The sequence below is a fragment of the Staurois parvus genome, unplaced genomic scaffold (assembly GCF_062004578.1).
Source record: "Staurois parvus isolate SC_StPar_1 unplaced genomic scaffold, SC_StPar_1.0 ptg000574l, whole genome shotgun sequence".
Lineage (NCBI taxonomy): Eukaryota > Metazoa > Chordata > Amphibia > Anura > Ranidae > Staurois > Staurois parvus.
This window is the reverse complement of record NW_028318370.1, coordinates 1,828,133-1,843,351: the sequence shown is the minus strand read 5'-3', so window position 1 is coordinate 1,843,351 and position 15,219 is coordinate 1,828,133. Positions and strand designations below refer to the sequence as shown.

Here is a 15,219-nt window from a genome sequence, read left to right as displayed (position 1 = left end):
GCCGCTATCACTTTCCCTAACAGAGAGTTGCTCTTTCTCTCTTATTTTATTTTATTTCAGGTACTTACAGGTGAAACTTGAAAAATTAGAATATCGTGCAAAAGTTTATTTATTTCAGTAATGCAACTTAAAAGGTGAAACTAATATATGAGATAGACTCATTGCATGCAAAGCAAGATAGTTCAAGCCGTGATTTGTCATAATTGTGATGATTATGGCTTACAGCTCATGAAAACCCCAAATCCACAATCTCAGAAAATTAGAATATTACATGCAATCAATAAAACAAAGATTGTACAAAGAACAATATCAGACCTCTGAAAAGTATAAGCATGCATATGTACTCAGTACTTGGTTTGGGCCCCTTTTGCAACAATTACTGCCTCAATGCGGCGTGGCATGGAAGCTATCAGCCTGTGGCACCGCTGAGGTGTTATGGAAGACCAGGTAGCTTCAATAGTGGCCTTCAGCTCTTCTTCATTGTTCGGTCCCATGTCTCATCTTTCTCTTGGCAATGCCCCATAGATTCTCTATGGGGTTCAGGTCAGGCGAGTTTGCTGGCCAATCAAGCACAGTAATCCCACGATCACTGAACCAGGTTTTGGTGCTTTTGGCAGTGTGGGCAGGTGCCAAGTCCTGCTGGAAAATTAAGTCAGCATCCCCATAAAGCTCATCTGCGGAAGGAAGCATGAAGTGCTCCAAAATCTCCTGTTAGATGGCTGCGTTGACCCTGGACTTAATGAAGCATAGTGGACCAACACCAGCAGATGACATGGCTCCCCAAATCAACACAGACTGTGGAAACTTCACACTGGACTTCAAGCATCTTGCAGTGTGTGCCTCTCCATTCTTCCTCCATACTCGGGGTCCTTGGTTTCCAAATGAGATGCAAAAATTGCTCTCATCAGAAAAGAGGACTTTGGACCACTGAGCAACAGACCAGGTCTGTTTTTCTTTAGCCCAGGTAAGACGCTTCTGACATTGTTTGTTGTTCAGGAGCTGCTTGACAAGAGGAATACGACATTTGAAGCCCATGTCCAGGATCCGTCTGTTTGTAGTGGCTCTTGATGCACTGACTCCAGCCTCTGTCCACTCCTTGTGAAAGTCCCCAACACTTTTGAATGGCCTTTTCCTGACAATCCTCTCCAGGCTGCAGTCATCCCTGCTGCTTGTGCACCTTTTTCTTCCACACTTTTCCCTTCCACATAACTTTCTGTTAATGTGCTTTGATACAGCACATTGGGAACATCCACCTTCTTTTGCGATTACCTTTTGAGGCTTTCCCTCCTTATGGAGGGTGTCAATGATGGTTTTCTGCACAACTGTCAGGTCAGCAGTCTTTCCCATGATTGTGATTCCTACTGAACCAGACTGAGAGACCATTTAAAGACTCAGGAACCCTTTGCAGGTGTTAAGGCTTAATTACCTGATTAGAGTGGGACACTTTGAGCCGAGAATATTGCACCTTTTCACAATATTATAATTTTCCGAGATTGTGGATTTGGGGTTTTCATGAGCTGTAAGCCATAATCATCACAATTATTACAAATCACGGCTTGAACTATCTTGCTTTGCATGTAATGAATCTATCTCATATATTAGTTTCACCTTTTAAGTTGCATTACTGAAATAAATGAACTTTTGCATGATATTCAAATTTTTTGAGTTTCACCTGTATATAGTCCTAGAGATCTAAAAAAAAAAAAAAAAAAAAAAAAAAAAAAAGAAGAGGAGGAAATAAAGGAAAAGAGAAAAAGAGACTAGAATATCTAAATGAAGTGGAACTGCCAAGAATAGCAGGAGAAAAACTAGAGACCCTAGAGAGAGCTATTACTCTAGAGGAAATTAATCTGGCCTTAAAAAATACAGTTAAAGAAAGATCCCGGGACCTGACGGAAATACAGTGGGGGTATTACAAAAAATGTAGTGATCTTTTGGTCCCAAAAATGTGTAGCTATATTAATGCAATAGGGGAAGGGCTGGAAATGAGAGAGGAGTCATTGCAGACCCATATAATGATCATACTCAAAGAAGGGAAAGATAGTGCACAGTGTGCTAGTTATAGGTCAATATCCTTATTAAACGTCGATACTAAACTGTATGCTAAAGTGTTGGCAACTAGATTAAAAGATTTGATGCCGGAGCGGATACACCTGGATCAGGTAGGATTCATTCCTGGAAGAGGAGGTAGGGATAATGGCCAGAGAACATTGTTCCTCTTACAAAAGGTAAAAAGAGAAAAAGCACCGGCATTACTTTATAGCGCCCTATCAACGGCGGTCAAAGTTAATGGGTCCCTCTCTTAATTCTTTAAAATGTATAATGGAATCAGACAGGGTTGCTCACTCTCCCCCTTATTGTTTGTTATATCCTTGGAGCCCATATTGGCTAAGGTAAGGAAGTGTGTGGATATAGCAGGAATAAAGGTTGGGCAAGTGGAGCATAAAGTGGTAGCATATTCGGACGATATGTTGTTTTACATAGTAAACCCTAGAATAACGTTGCCTAATTTAATGAAATTACTAAAACAATATGGGGGGATATCAAACCTGAAAATAAACCTGACAAAGTCAGAGATTTTAATTATTAATATACCAAAAGCTGAGAGGCAAGGTTTACAAAAAGAGTTCCCATTTACATGGAGGGAAAAAGAAATAGGCTATTTGGGAATAAAATTGACCCCTTCAATAAAAGCCCTTTATCAAGCAAATTATATTCCATTAGTAAATTAAATAAAAGGAGAACTGGGGAGGTTGTCAAAAAGCGACGCTTCCTGGATAGGCCGTATAAACTTGGTAAAGATGGTGATAGTACCAAAAAGTTTCTATAGGTTCCATATGCATCCAATATATATACCGGGATCCTTTTTTGGGATAATACAGAAGATGATACGTAAGTTTATCTGGGTTAATAAAAAAACAAGAATTAGGCATAAGACACTGTGTAGGGCAAAAGGTAATGGGGGTTCGGGGTTGCCAAATGTTAAGAGTTATTACCAAGTGATACTTTCACGAATTTGGGTATTTAATTCACACAGAAAAGGTTGGGTGAATATGGAAGAGACATTAAGTAAGGCACAGTTAGGAAAGTTGGTTTGGGTACCTCACAAGTCTCTCACTTTGTAGACTCTTTTCCTGTTAGTAAATCCGGAATCGCGTCAGGCACATTCCTAGATGCAATACCGGATATGTTCGCTAGGTGCGGGCTTTGTCCCATTGGTATTTTTCTGTTTGCATATGAAAATACCTATAATTTAAAATAAAAAGCACACCTACATTATAATTCATTTTTTTTATTTTTTTTGCTGTTTCTCCAACAATGATCGAACACCTAATGCATTTCCTAATGAATGTCATACATTCTATTTTCAAATGTCAAACATTTTCCTACTTATAGCTCAAATAATTGGGAATGTCTAGTTCTAAGTTCGCAATATAATTATATATCTTCTTTCTCTTAAATCATTTAAATATCCTACATTGCAGCTCAAATGCTGTCTCCTACAGTGGCTTAGTGGTTAGAACTCAGAACTTACAGCACTTGGGTGATGGGTTCTAATCCCAGTCATGGCTGTACCTGTCTGCATCCCAGTTTGCATGCTTTCTCTGCACGGGTGTGTTTCTGCCAACACTCCAAAGACATGCTGTTAGGTTAATTGGGCCTAGTATATGTCTGAGTTTCTGGTCTTAGATTGTAAGCTCCTTGACATTTGTGAATGTCCAAAATATGGAGATCAATTTCCAGGGTTCTGTCAGTGCCAGGAATATTGATCAATCAATTAAGATTTTGGCTACTGACAAGAAAGTGGAAAGGGAGTGAATCTTACCTGCATCCTGTTCTTCTGACAAGAAAGAAAATATTACTGCACCAATGCAAAATAAATAAATCAATATTCTAAATTGCTGCTGTGCAAAATGTGAAAACACAAATAGTGATATTTATAAATTAAACAGCGCAAAATAGACCTACATACAAATGTTAATAAATCACAAAACATAAATGTCCCATGTTCATTAGTGAATATCTTCTATCAAATATCTTCAATAAAAACACCACAGGACCACTTGTGATGAGGACTGGGGATTCCAAATAATCTTAGGATCAAAGAAAACTTCCACCTTTCACCCGTGCACACCAACATCAAATGCACTCACCAGATATTGGTGAATGAGAAGCCTTTAAGGATATTGGGGAATCCTAAACCCTCTTTTCATCAGCTCTATGGTAGCCTACACCACCAGGTTAAGATCTTCTTTCAGGTCCTCACCGCAGTTTTCTAATTTGCTCCACCGTATCACCAAAGAAAAAAACTTATATAGTGTAATATTGCCAGATGAATATTGAGGTCTTGAGAACGCCTGATGGGAGGGGCGAAATACGTTGACGCATTTCCGGTATGCCGAGCGGTGCGTTCCAGCGGCCATCTTGTGGGATTTATGCTGGTTTCTCTGCTGTTCCTCTGTTCCATCTGGCCACATTGGTTGTGAGAATCCTGGAATATGTGGCTGTGAGCTGGTTCTTATCAGGCTGGTATTGGCTTAATAAATGTGCCCTTTACAAGTTGATAAAATGTGAGTGGCCTGGATTTTGTCTTTTATCTCAATATTGATCTGGCAATATTACACTATTTGATATAAGATATTCACTAATGAACATGGGACATTTATGTTCTTCTCAGAAGTATGAAACTTTAAATTTTCCTTCTGTTTATATTTCATTACAACTTTGTTTCTCTTCTCTTAGGCTACGTTCACACTAGCTTTGTCAGCAGGCGTCAGACAGGCATTTGGGAAGCGTTTTTAACGCTTCTCAAACTCCTATGTAAATTCTGCACATGGCAGCACACAGTGCTGTTCACACTGAAGCGTTAGCATTGTGTCGCGGCAAAACTGCTGCCTCATGTTGAGTCAGGAGGAGTTGAAGCCTCCCATTCAAGTGTATGGTGCTGCTCCGCAAATGCCTGGCAGACATTTGCGGTGCGATTGCGAGGCGTTTGCGGAGCGTTAATACCATTTAACTTCATTACAGGCATTTGTGGTGCAGTTTTAACGCTTGGCAAATGCTTATCAAATGCCTCAAAACCAAGCATAGGGCATTTGGGGAGCATTAAAAACACTTCCCAAACACCTGTCAAACGCTATAGGGGCATTTGGCAAGAGTTAGAAGTAAAGTCAAGTGTGAACGAGCCCTTAAACCTCTCTCCTTATACAACTTGTCCCCTCCCCCACCCCCCTGTTATCACTTGTTCCATCTGTAAATCTATGGATCACCGCCCCACTCTTTTTATTTAACTGTTTATTTACTGATCAAGTGAATGTGTCTCATTTCCTATCACCTCCAGCTCAGATCTCACATTATTATACAATTCCTGATTGTATCTCACCACTAGTCTGATTGAATTCACAATTCCTGGTCAGTCCAGTTCCCTGACCTACTGTATAATAACCTTTAGAGCCAGTTCACACTACATGTGTTTCAGTTACTTTTTTTGCATCCAAAACACACAGAAAGAAGGTTATATGGTTGTCAACGCTAAACATCAAAAAAGTGCATGCAAAAACGCATCTGGAACACATCTAGACTGTGTTTCTATAGTGTGAACTGGCCCTTAGGACTTGTTCACACCATTTGTGGTGCAGAAACGCATGCAAGAACATGTTTTTTCCAGCATAGCAAAGAAATGCAATGCCCTCTGCAGATGTGGCAGGTACCATGATGAAAACTTAATTGCACCTCCACACGTCTAGTAAACAAAGATGCATTCACAGCCACCAAAACGCATGGCACCACACTACTGTGCGGTTAGGTGCAACACACTTTTAAAATAATATGTCTGCAGTAATTTTGCATGTTCCCACACAGTAGGCAGCCCATTGAAATTATTGAGCTAAGGAAAAAAAAGTAAAAAATGCCCCATTTGCACAGGTCCTCTGGCCTGTACAGCATGAATGAGGGGGTTGTTCATGTGGCTGGAGCCACCTGTTACACTATCGGGACACAGCAGCTGTATGAACACAGGTTTTATTCTGACAGGTGTGAAGGTGTGGGGAAGTGGCCCTGAATGCTCACTGCAGGGCTGTGCACCTGCACCCATATGCTTGTCAAATTAGAACCTGCAGCATTTCCATAGTGTAACATAGGTTGCCTGCAAACGGAGACAGCCACAAAAACAAACCACTAATTCACACTCTACAGGCCACAGCACCCATGTGAATGAGTCCCAAGACATCAATTACACACACACACACACACACACACACACCTTTATTTATGAACTCAGTACAGTTTTATCATTTAGATTTCACAGGAATATGGTTAGGATTATGTCCATTAATAATGTTTTAGTGTATTATTACCATAAATATAATTTGGATATTTTCTCTGGCGGTGGGGGGCTGTCAGGTATGCTGTACGGGGCCCCGTGATATCTAACAGTGGCCCTGGGTGTATGCTTGTGTCTGTGCCACCTGTATAATTAGGAAGAACAATAACTTCTTCTATGGAATACCTTGAACCTCTGCTATGTACCTCAATGTATCTAGGCATTGGACATGTTTTCAACTGAAAATACAACAATTATTAGTAATGTTTCCCTGGCAAATGAGGATCAGCTCCTTGGTGGAGAACAGCGATCTCGCCATGTCCAGATGTGGTCTGGAATTCCACAAAAGAACAATTCACAAAGCCAAAAAATAGACTTGCAAATTACCACTAAACTCTCCTAACTACACTCCCATCCACTAACACTCCCCACTACCACTTCCGGGTGTGTGCAAACGTCCTTCCGCAAACGTCATGACGTATTTCCGGTATGAAAGCTGCTCTAGCGCCTCCTCCAACATCCGTCTTGGCGTTTATTTGTGCGCCATAGCAATTTTACATGCGGCTCCATTGTGTATATGACATTCACAAATATATATTTGCAGTTCTATTGTGGATTTGGCATTGGTGAATATATGTTTGCAGCTCTGTTGTATATATGACATTGGTGAATATATGTTTGCAGCTCTATTGTGTATTTGGCATTGGTGAATATATGTTTGCAGCTCTACTGTGTATATGACATTGGTGAATATATGTTTGCAGCTCTACTGTGTATATGACATTGGTGAATGTATGTTTGCAGCTCTACTGTGTATATGACATTGGTGAATATATGTTTGCCTGTAAAGGGCCAAAGTCAACATAAATTGGGGGCCTAATTTATTACTGTTAAGAGGATTGTAGAAAAAGAATAGCTAGCTGCACATTGAACACGACCTATTCATTGGTAAATAACATGGTCTTGTGGTGCAATAGGGGGCTTTTGGTTTGTTAGTTTGGACATACTTGCATATGTGCACTCTAACAAGGAAGATTTGGGCATATTATATAGCTCGCAAAACATAAGTGTTAGGGGTGCTAGTATATTGAACTTGAACATGAAATAACCCCCCCAAAAATAAACATAGTCCAAATGTTTATTGAACAAATACATATTCCACATTTATTTGGACAGCAGCAACAAGTAGGTATTCAATTTCTTGGAGGGAAAAAAAAAAGCAGGATTGATGTTGCTAAAATAGTACGGTCCTGATCATAAGAGCTTACAATTTAAAAGATTATACTTCTAATGAACTGTGCTTTCACAGGTTACCGCAGGAAACAAACGGTTAATATGAATCACTTAGGCTTATCTATCCACAAAACAGGCTGCAGATCAAAATATCAATATAAAAATATACATACCAAAATAACAAACACCTCCCACCTCCCCAAATCCCCCACACATACATTTCTCATCAGGTTTGTCCGAAAACTGCATTTCAGTCTAAATAAGCAAGCAAACTATAGCCAAGTGCCGATTTGGAAGAGCAGAGCAATTGACACGTGTTAGGATTACAATGCATAGATAATAAACACACAATCATTGTACAATAACACACAAACACACCTTAGAAGGAAAAAAATGCAAAACATTTACAGCCCAGATCAAAACAAAGCGTGAGTGTGGCCTGGGGCAATTCACCACAATATTTCTTCCTCCCCACAGGCAAGGACTTGCTGAAAATAACCTGGCCTCTTCTGAGGAAATAAATCACCCACTACTGCAACTCTTTATATAACATAGGCCACTCCCACCACTGTCATTCATTTGGTCAGAGAAAGTGTTTACACCTGATGAATCCAATTCCCACCTGCGTTAACCCTTGGTATACAGGCCCTACAAACCAGAGTCAGAAAGAAAGCCACAGTGAAGTGTACCTGTGCAGCATACAACAGAACATTGAACAGGGATGTGAAGGGGAACCCCATGGCAATATTTATTGGCACTATGGGCAGAATTCACTCCAGATTATCACATGAGTTAAGGCAGTCACATGACCACATCTCGCATGCAATACTGAAAATGTCAATTCACTTTTGCTAGTATGCAGGATTTCCCATTAATCGGAAAAACACTCAGGAAATCAAACATAAAAAGGCCTTACACCGCGGTCACATCAAAGCCGATTTAGAAATCGTGCGACTTACAGTGAAGATGCCGATTTCCTTGCGATTTGCAAGACATCTAACACAGATATCTATGCAAATCGCCACAAAAGTAGTACATGTACTACTTTAGAAATCAGTGTCAGAAACGCACCCATGTTGACCGCTCTAATAGCAGACAATAGGGTGCGACTTGGCAGTCGCATGTCATGCAAATCACATGCCAAGTCGCACTCAATGTGACCGCTATTAGAGCGTTCATATTGGTGTGGTTCAAACTTGGTTGGAGCTGCAACAATTTCTTAAGTAACGAATACACTACTTTTCATGCGATATGCGTGCTTTAAATCAGCATGTCCCCTGACTTTGAAATCATTCGACTTCACTGTAAGTCACATACATACACCCTTACATATTTAAGAACTGTAAACCAAGCTCACAGCAGAGGGCTGGGCAGCCATCGTCAGTAATGTAACCTTTTTTTTTTCTTTCTTTTTTCGGGTCGCCTGCAGCGGGCTTTGTGATTAATGTTGGATCTACTTCGGGGGACATTCTTTTAGATTTTTCTTTTATTAAAGGACTTGTCAAAGACCGTGCCCCGTCTTTTTTTACACTACACTTTTTGTTTTTTTTGTGAATGAGTAGCGGTACCATGTACCCCATACTCATTCACATAGGGTGGCTGGGATCTGGGGGCCCCCTTGTTAAAGGTGGCTTCCAGATTCTGATAAGCCCCCGCCCGCAGACCCTAACAAGCATCGGCCAGGGTTGTGGGGAAGAGGCCCTTATCCCCATCAACATGGCGACAAGGTGCTTTGGGTGGGGGCCCTGCCCCCCCTGCAGCTGTAGGCATCTTCCTGGTATAACCATTCAAAGTCCAGTGATGTACCAGTGCATTGCTGGTTCTTGTTGGGTATATATGATATTATTATTATTATTATTATTATTATACAGTGTTTATATAGCACCAAAGGGTTTGCTCAGCGCTGTACATTAGAGTGCGGGGACAGTACATGAGACAATACAGTAACAATAGAATACATGAGGGGTTCGAGGGCCCTGCTCTTTTGAGCTTACAATCTAGGAGGATATGTTTTTTTTTTTTGTATACAGCCTGTGGGCTGAATGAAAATAAGAGAAAAAATCTCTGCCAGAAAAAGTGTGTGGTATGCCCACCATTAGAATATACAGCCCTGCATCCACCCACTTCTAATGGTGGGCACACATTAGGTCGTATGGTGCCATATGCGCCAATTCCAATATTGTACAAATGTCTAAATAGTGGCATGCTTGAATAAAAATAGTCCATATGTAAGTGGTACCCCATATGGAAAAAGGATGACGCCAAGTCGCAAACTATCTTACCACTACTCCCCATGTGGTCTGGGCATTCGGGGGGCTCCACGTGACTATCTTTTCCCTCGTAAATCTGAAACTTATATGTAACGCCTGCTGCCCTCTCACAGGTCTTCTACATCTTGACCCCATATCTGGCACGCTTGCTGGGGAGAAATTGTTTGAACACAAGGCAGCCAAAAAAATTAATAGGGGACTCATCAATGCAGATGTTTTGCTGGGCAGTATAAACATCTGCAAATTTTTGGTTAAGGTAATTTACGACGGGACGAATTTTGTGAAACTGGTCAAATTCAGAGTCACCCCGAGTACGACAGAGTGTATTGTCGTTGAAATGCATAAAACACATTATACTCTCATATTTCTGTCTGGCCATGGAAGCAGAGAAGACGGGCATATGATGAATCTGATCTGTGGACCAATACAACCGCAATTAATTTTTTTAAGTAATGCCCATGTTGAGGGTTAGGCCCCCCAAAAAAATTTGAATTCAGAAACCGTAATGGGTTTCCATGCGAATGGTCTGGCAAGGTTTGAATTTGGGTTGGCGGTGATAAATGTTTGTGCATATAAATTGTTTTGATCCACAATCAATGCATACAGATCTTCCATGAAAAACTACTCCAAAAAATCAAGGGGGAAGTATGGGTGCTGAATAATTTGTGGGCTGCCAATCAGGATTTGCAAGCACATGTGGAAGGATACTAGGGGCTCTATGGGCCTGTGTGCGATTTTTTGGTGGTTTCGGGACAATACTTGTGTTCGCCACCGCACCAGCTTGTACTGCGCTTATGGGACTCTCCACGTCACCAAGTGATACTGCAGTGCTGGTATGTGAAAGACCAGGATGTACTAGGCCACTGGTGCTCGCCAGTTCACCAAAAGGTAGTGTGGCACTAGTACTAGTACTGCATATGAGAGTCATCAAAATTTACTGGCAAGTACTAACAAAGATCAGGCCTGATTCTGCAAACACTGCGGTTTTATGTGCAACGTATTAAGTGACAGTGACCTACTGACACTGCACTTGCTGGGGGAGAAGGGGGGGGGTAAGCGTAGGGGCTAAACGCAGGTGCTGGCAGGTGCCAGGGCTGATCCCGCTAATGCTGCATTTTTGGGGATGCTATACTAATGTGAACGCTGGTATAGCACTGATTTGATCAAAGATTTTGATCCGTTCAGACACTATAATAGCAATGGAGGTTTATTGTGTATGAGCGTGTTCCTGGCAATTGAAGGGTTAAATGTGATGACTGGTGTACTGACAGGCAATCTGACGCTATCTGGGAGGAGCGCGAAAACCACGGGAGCGTGAATCACATTTATATACATGATTTTGTGCACCCGTGCCGCCCTGTTACAGTATTTATGCTATAGGGCAGTCAGGAAGTAGTTACAGAAGCCGTTTGTGTTACGGCGCTGCGTTACTTTAACTGACAATTGCGCGGTCATGCAATGCTGCACCAAAATTAAATTTATGTCCTTTTTTCACATGAATTGAGCTTTCTTTCTGTGGTATTTGATCGCCTGTGTGGTTTTTATTTTTTGCAATTTTGAGAAAAATATCAATATTTTTTACTTTTTTGCTATAAAACATGTCCAGTGAAAAAATGTAAAAATTAAATTTTGTCATAAATTTAGGCCAAAATGTATTATGCAACCTGTCTTTGCAAAAAAAAAAAGAAAAATCACAATACGTGTAAATTAATTGGTTTACGTGAAAGTTATAGCGTTTACAAATGGTGGTATGGATACTGGAATTTTTTTTTAATACTACAGTAATAATGTCAGTAAACAGTGACTTATGGCAGCGATCAGTGACTTATAGCGGGACTGCGGCAGACATTCTGACACTGGGGGGGACTGACATCCTCAGTGACACCAATACAGTGATCAGTGCAAAAAAAAATCACTGACAGTGTAGTACTTTGGAGGCAATCAAAGGGTTAACTGTGTGATGGGAGTGTTCGGGGGGGGGGGTGTTTCACTGTAAGTACACTGATTGGGATGGCTATGCTCAGCCATCCCTATCAATGTGCCCAAACTGACAGGGAGGAGAGCTGCATTGTAAACAGTGCAGCTCTCCTCCCTATCGGTGATTGCCGGTAATCACTGGGCTCCGGCTGGTAATCACCAGCCGAGACCCAGTAATTGACACCCGGGGCTGCTATCGGCGGCGTGGATAGGGTGGGCGCAGGCCCCCTACTCAGAAATGCAAGATCACGTGTATATATACGTAATCCTGCGCACAGGGGCTGCCCTGCCTCAGTAAAAGTACTGTGGACGGTTCCCAAGCGGTTAATGGTCGAAAAATAATTTTTTTGCACATTAGAGATTTTCTATTTATTTATATTTGTTTTTCATTTTTGGCATATAAAGATGGTCTGCATATTTATGCTATAAGATAAGGTGTTGAGGAGCGCTGTTCTAAATATTAATTGTGGTTTAATACCTTGGATTCCAAGATCTAGATAGCTGCTCCCCCCCTTGTATATCATATTGACATCTTTATATGTCCAGTGGTGCCGTTCATCAGTAAGACATATTTTTGTATATCAGTTGTGTCTAGAGATTTCATATAGCATATTTTTTCTATACTCTTTCTATAGGATAATCCAATGATAAATCTGGAAAATTTACAGTATGCTGGAGAACTCTTAAAGCAAAGAGCTTATGCAAGCAGCTCCTTTGTGTACAAGTGATTCAATCACAACGACTTAATTGACCTCAATTAAATATTAACAGCTCCATTCTATCAGTGACAAATTGTGACATAATTAATCACATTTTCATCTTCTGTACACGTGACCTGATACGTGCAATGTCCAACCACAAGAGGCATTGATTTATGTGGTTAAATGAAGTTAAAGAGGGGTCATAGTCATAGCTGGTAATGTTGAATAAAGACGCCAGCCTATCCAGTTCAATCTGAATGTTTGTGATTACTATATTTTTAAAATGTTATCTACACTCCCCACCGACACCACCAACTGTGGAAGGGAGTTCTGCATCCTTACTGCTCTAACGGTAAAGAACCCCTCACACAGTTTGAGATTGTACTGTCAACTTCATTGTTTGGCTGCACGTCTTCATAAGAGGCCTTAGGTTATGTAGTTTCCTCCCCCAACAGGGAGAACAAGCTTAATGTTTGTAGTCGTTCCTCATAACTGAGGTCCTTCATTCCTTATTAGTTTTATTGCCCTTCTCTAGCGCCGAATCCGAAAAATAGCCTACTTCGGACGCGCGAATCAAAATTTTTCCTAAAATGGCGGCGGACATGTGCGGCGACGGAGCGGGGATGTCTGGGAAGGCGCGCAGACAAGGCGCGCTGACCCATAATGCATTCCTTAATGACATGTGATCGCATTAGCCAATCAGCAGCCAGCCAGCCAGCCAGCCAGCACTGTGTAATGGTCGAGCTATAAATGGCGGCCATTTTAGAATTCTTCATTTGCCTCCAGTCATTCAAGAGAGGCAGACCGCTCTGTATTAGGGACAGAGTTAGGGCCACAGAAACGTTACTTGGGGACAGAGAAACGTTACTTAGGGACAGAGAAACATTACTCAGGGACACAGAATTGTTAGTGAGGGCCACAGAATCGTTACTTAAGGCCACAGAAACGCTAGTTAGGGCCACAGAATTGTTACTCAGGGACAGACAGAATTGTTACTGAGGACCACAGAATTGTTACTTAGGGCCACAGAAACGTTACTCAGGGCCACAGAATTGTTACTGAGGGCCACAGAACTGTTACTTAGGGCCACAGAAACGTTAGTTAGGGCCACAGAATTGTTACTCAGGGACAGACACAGAATTGTTACTGAGGGCCACAGAATTGTTACTTAGGGCCACAGAAACGTTACTCAGGGTCACAGAATTGTTACTGAGGGCCACAGAACTGTTACTTAGGGCCACAGAAACGTTAGTTAGGGCCACAGAATTGTTACTCAGGGACAGACACAGAATTGTTACTGAGGGCCACAGAATTGTTACTTAGGGCCACAGAAACGTTACTCAGGGACACAGAATTGTTACTGAGGGCCACAGAACTGTTACTTAGGGCCACAGAAACGTTAGTTAGGGCCACAGAATTGTTACTCAGGGACAGACACAGAATTGTTACTGAGGGACACAGAATTGTTACTGAGGGCCACAGAACTGTTACTTAGGGCCACAGAATTGTTACTCAGGGACAGACACAGAATTGTTACTCAGGGACACAGAATTGTTACTGAGGGCCACAGAACCGTTACTTAGGGCCACAGAATTGTTACTCAGGGACAGACACAGAATTGTTACTCAGGGACACAGAATTGTTACTGAGGGCCACAGAACCGTTACTTAGGGCCACAGAATTGTTACTCAGGGACAGACACAGAATTGTTACTGAGGGCCACAGAATTGTTACTTAGGGCCACAGAAACGTTACTCAGGGACACAGAATTGTTACTGAGGGCCACAGAACTGTTACTTAGGGCCACAGAAACGTTAGTTAGGGCCACAGAATTGTTACTCAGGGACAGACACAGAATTGTTACTGAGGGACACAGAATTGTTACTGAGGGCCACAGAACTGTTACTTAGGGCCACAGAATTGTTACTCAGGGACACAGAATTGTTACTGAGGGCCACAGAACCGTTACTTAGGGCCACAGAATTGTTACTGAGGGCCACAGAACTGTTACTTAGGGCCACAGAAACGTTAGTTAGGGCCACAGAATTGTTACTCAGGGACAGACACAGAATTGTTACTGAGGGACACAGAATTGTTACTGAGGGCCACAGAACTGTTACTTAGTGCCACAGAATTGTTACTCAGGGACACAGAATTGTTACTGAGGGCCACAGAACCGTTACTTAGGGCCACAGAATTGTTACTGACGGACACAGAATTGTTACTGAGGGCCACAGACCCGTTACTTAGGGCCACAGAATTGTTACTCAGGGACCGACACAGAATTGTTAGTGAGGGCCACAGAATTGTTACTTAGGGCCACAGAAACGTTACTCAGGGACACAGAATTGTTACTGAGGGCCACAGAAACGTTACTTAGGGCCACAGAATTGTTACTCAGGGACAGACACAGAATTGTTACTTAGGGCCACAGAAACGTTACTCAGGGACACATAATTGTTACTGAGGGCCACAGAACCGTTACTTAGGGCCACAGAATTGTTACTCGGGGACAGACACAGAATTGTTACTGAGGGCCACAGAATTGTTACTTAGGGCCACAGAAACGTTACTCAGGGACACAGAATTGTTACTGAGGGCCACAGAACCGTTACTTAGGGCCACAGAATTGTTACTCAGGGACAGACACAGAATTGTTACTGAGGGACACAGAATTGTTACTGAGGGCAACAGAACCGTTACTTAGGGCCACAGA

General features: G+C 41.8%; 1 protein-coding gene across 1 annotated transcript in view; it reads left to right on the top strand.

Annotated features, from left to right (window-relative positions):
* LOC149450441 (uncharacterized) overlaps positions 1–15,219 on the top strand; it is a gene marked incomplete at its 5' end in the record, with an annotated part of 316,412 nt that overhangs the window by 45,216 nt on the left and 255,977 nt on the right. Inside the window, 1 exon segment of the mRNA XM_089691949.1 lies at positions 13,301–13,314. Within this exon segment, the coding sequence (XP_089548075.1) occupies positions 13,301–13,314 (14 nt within the window).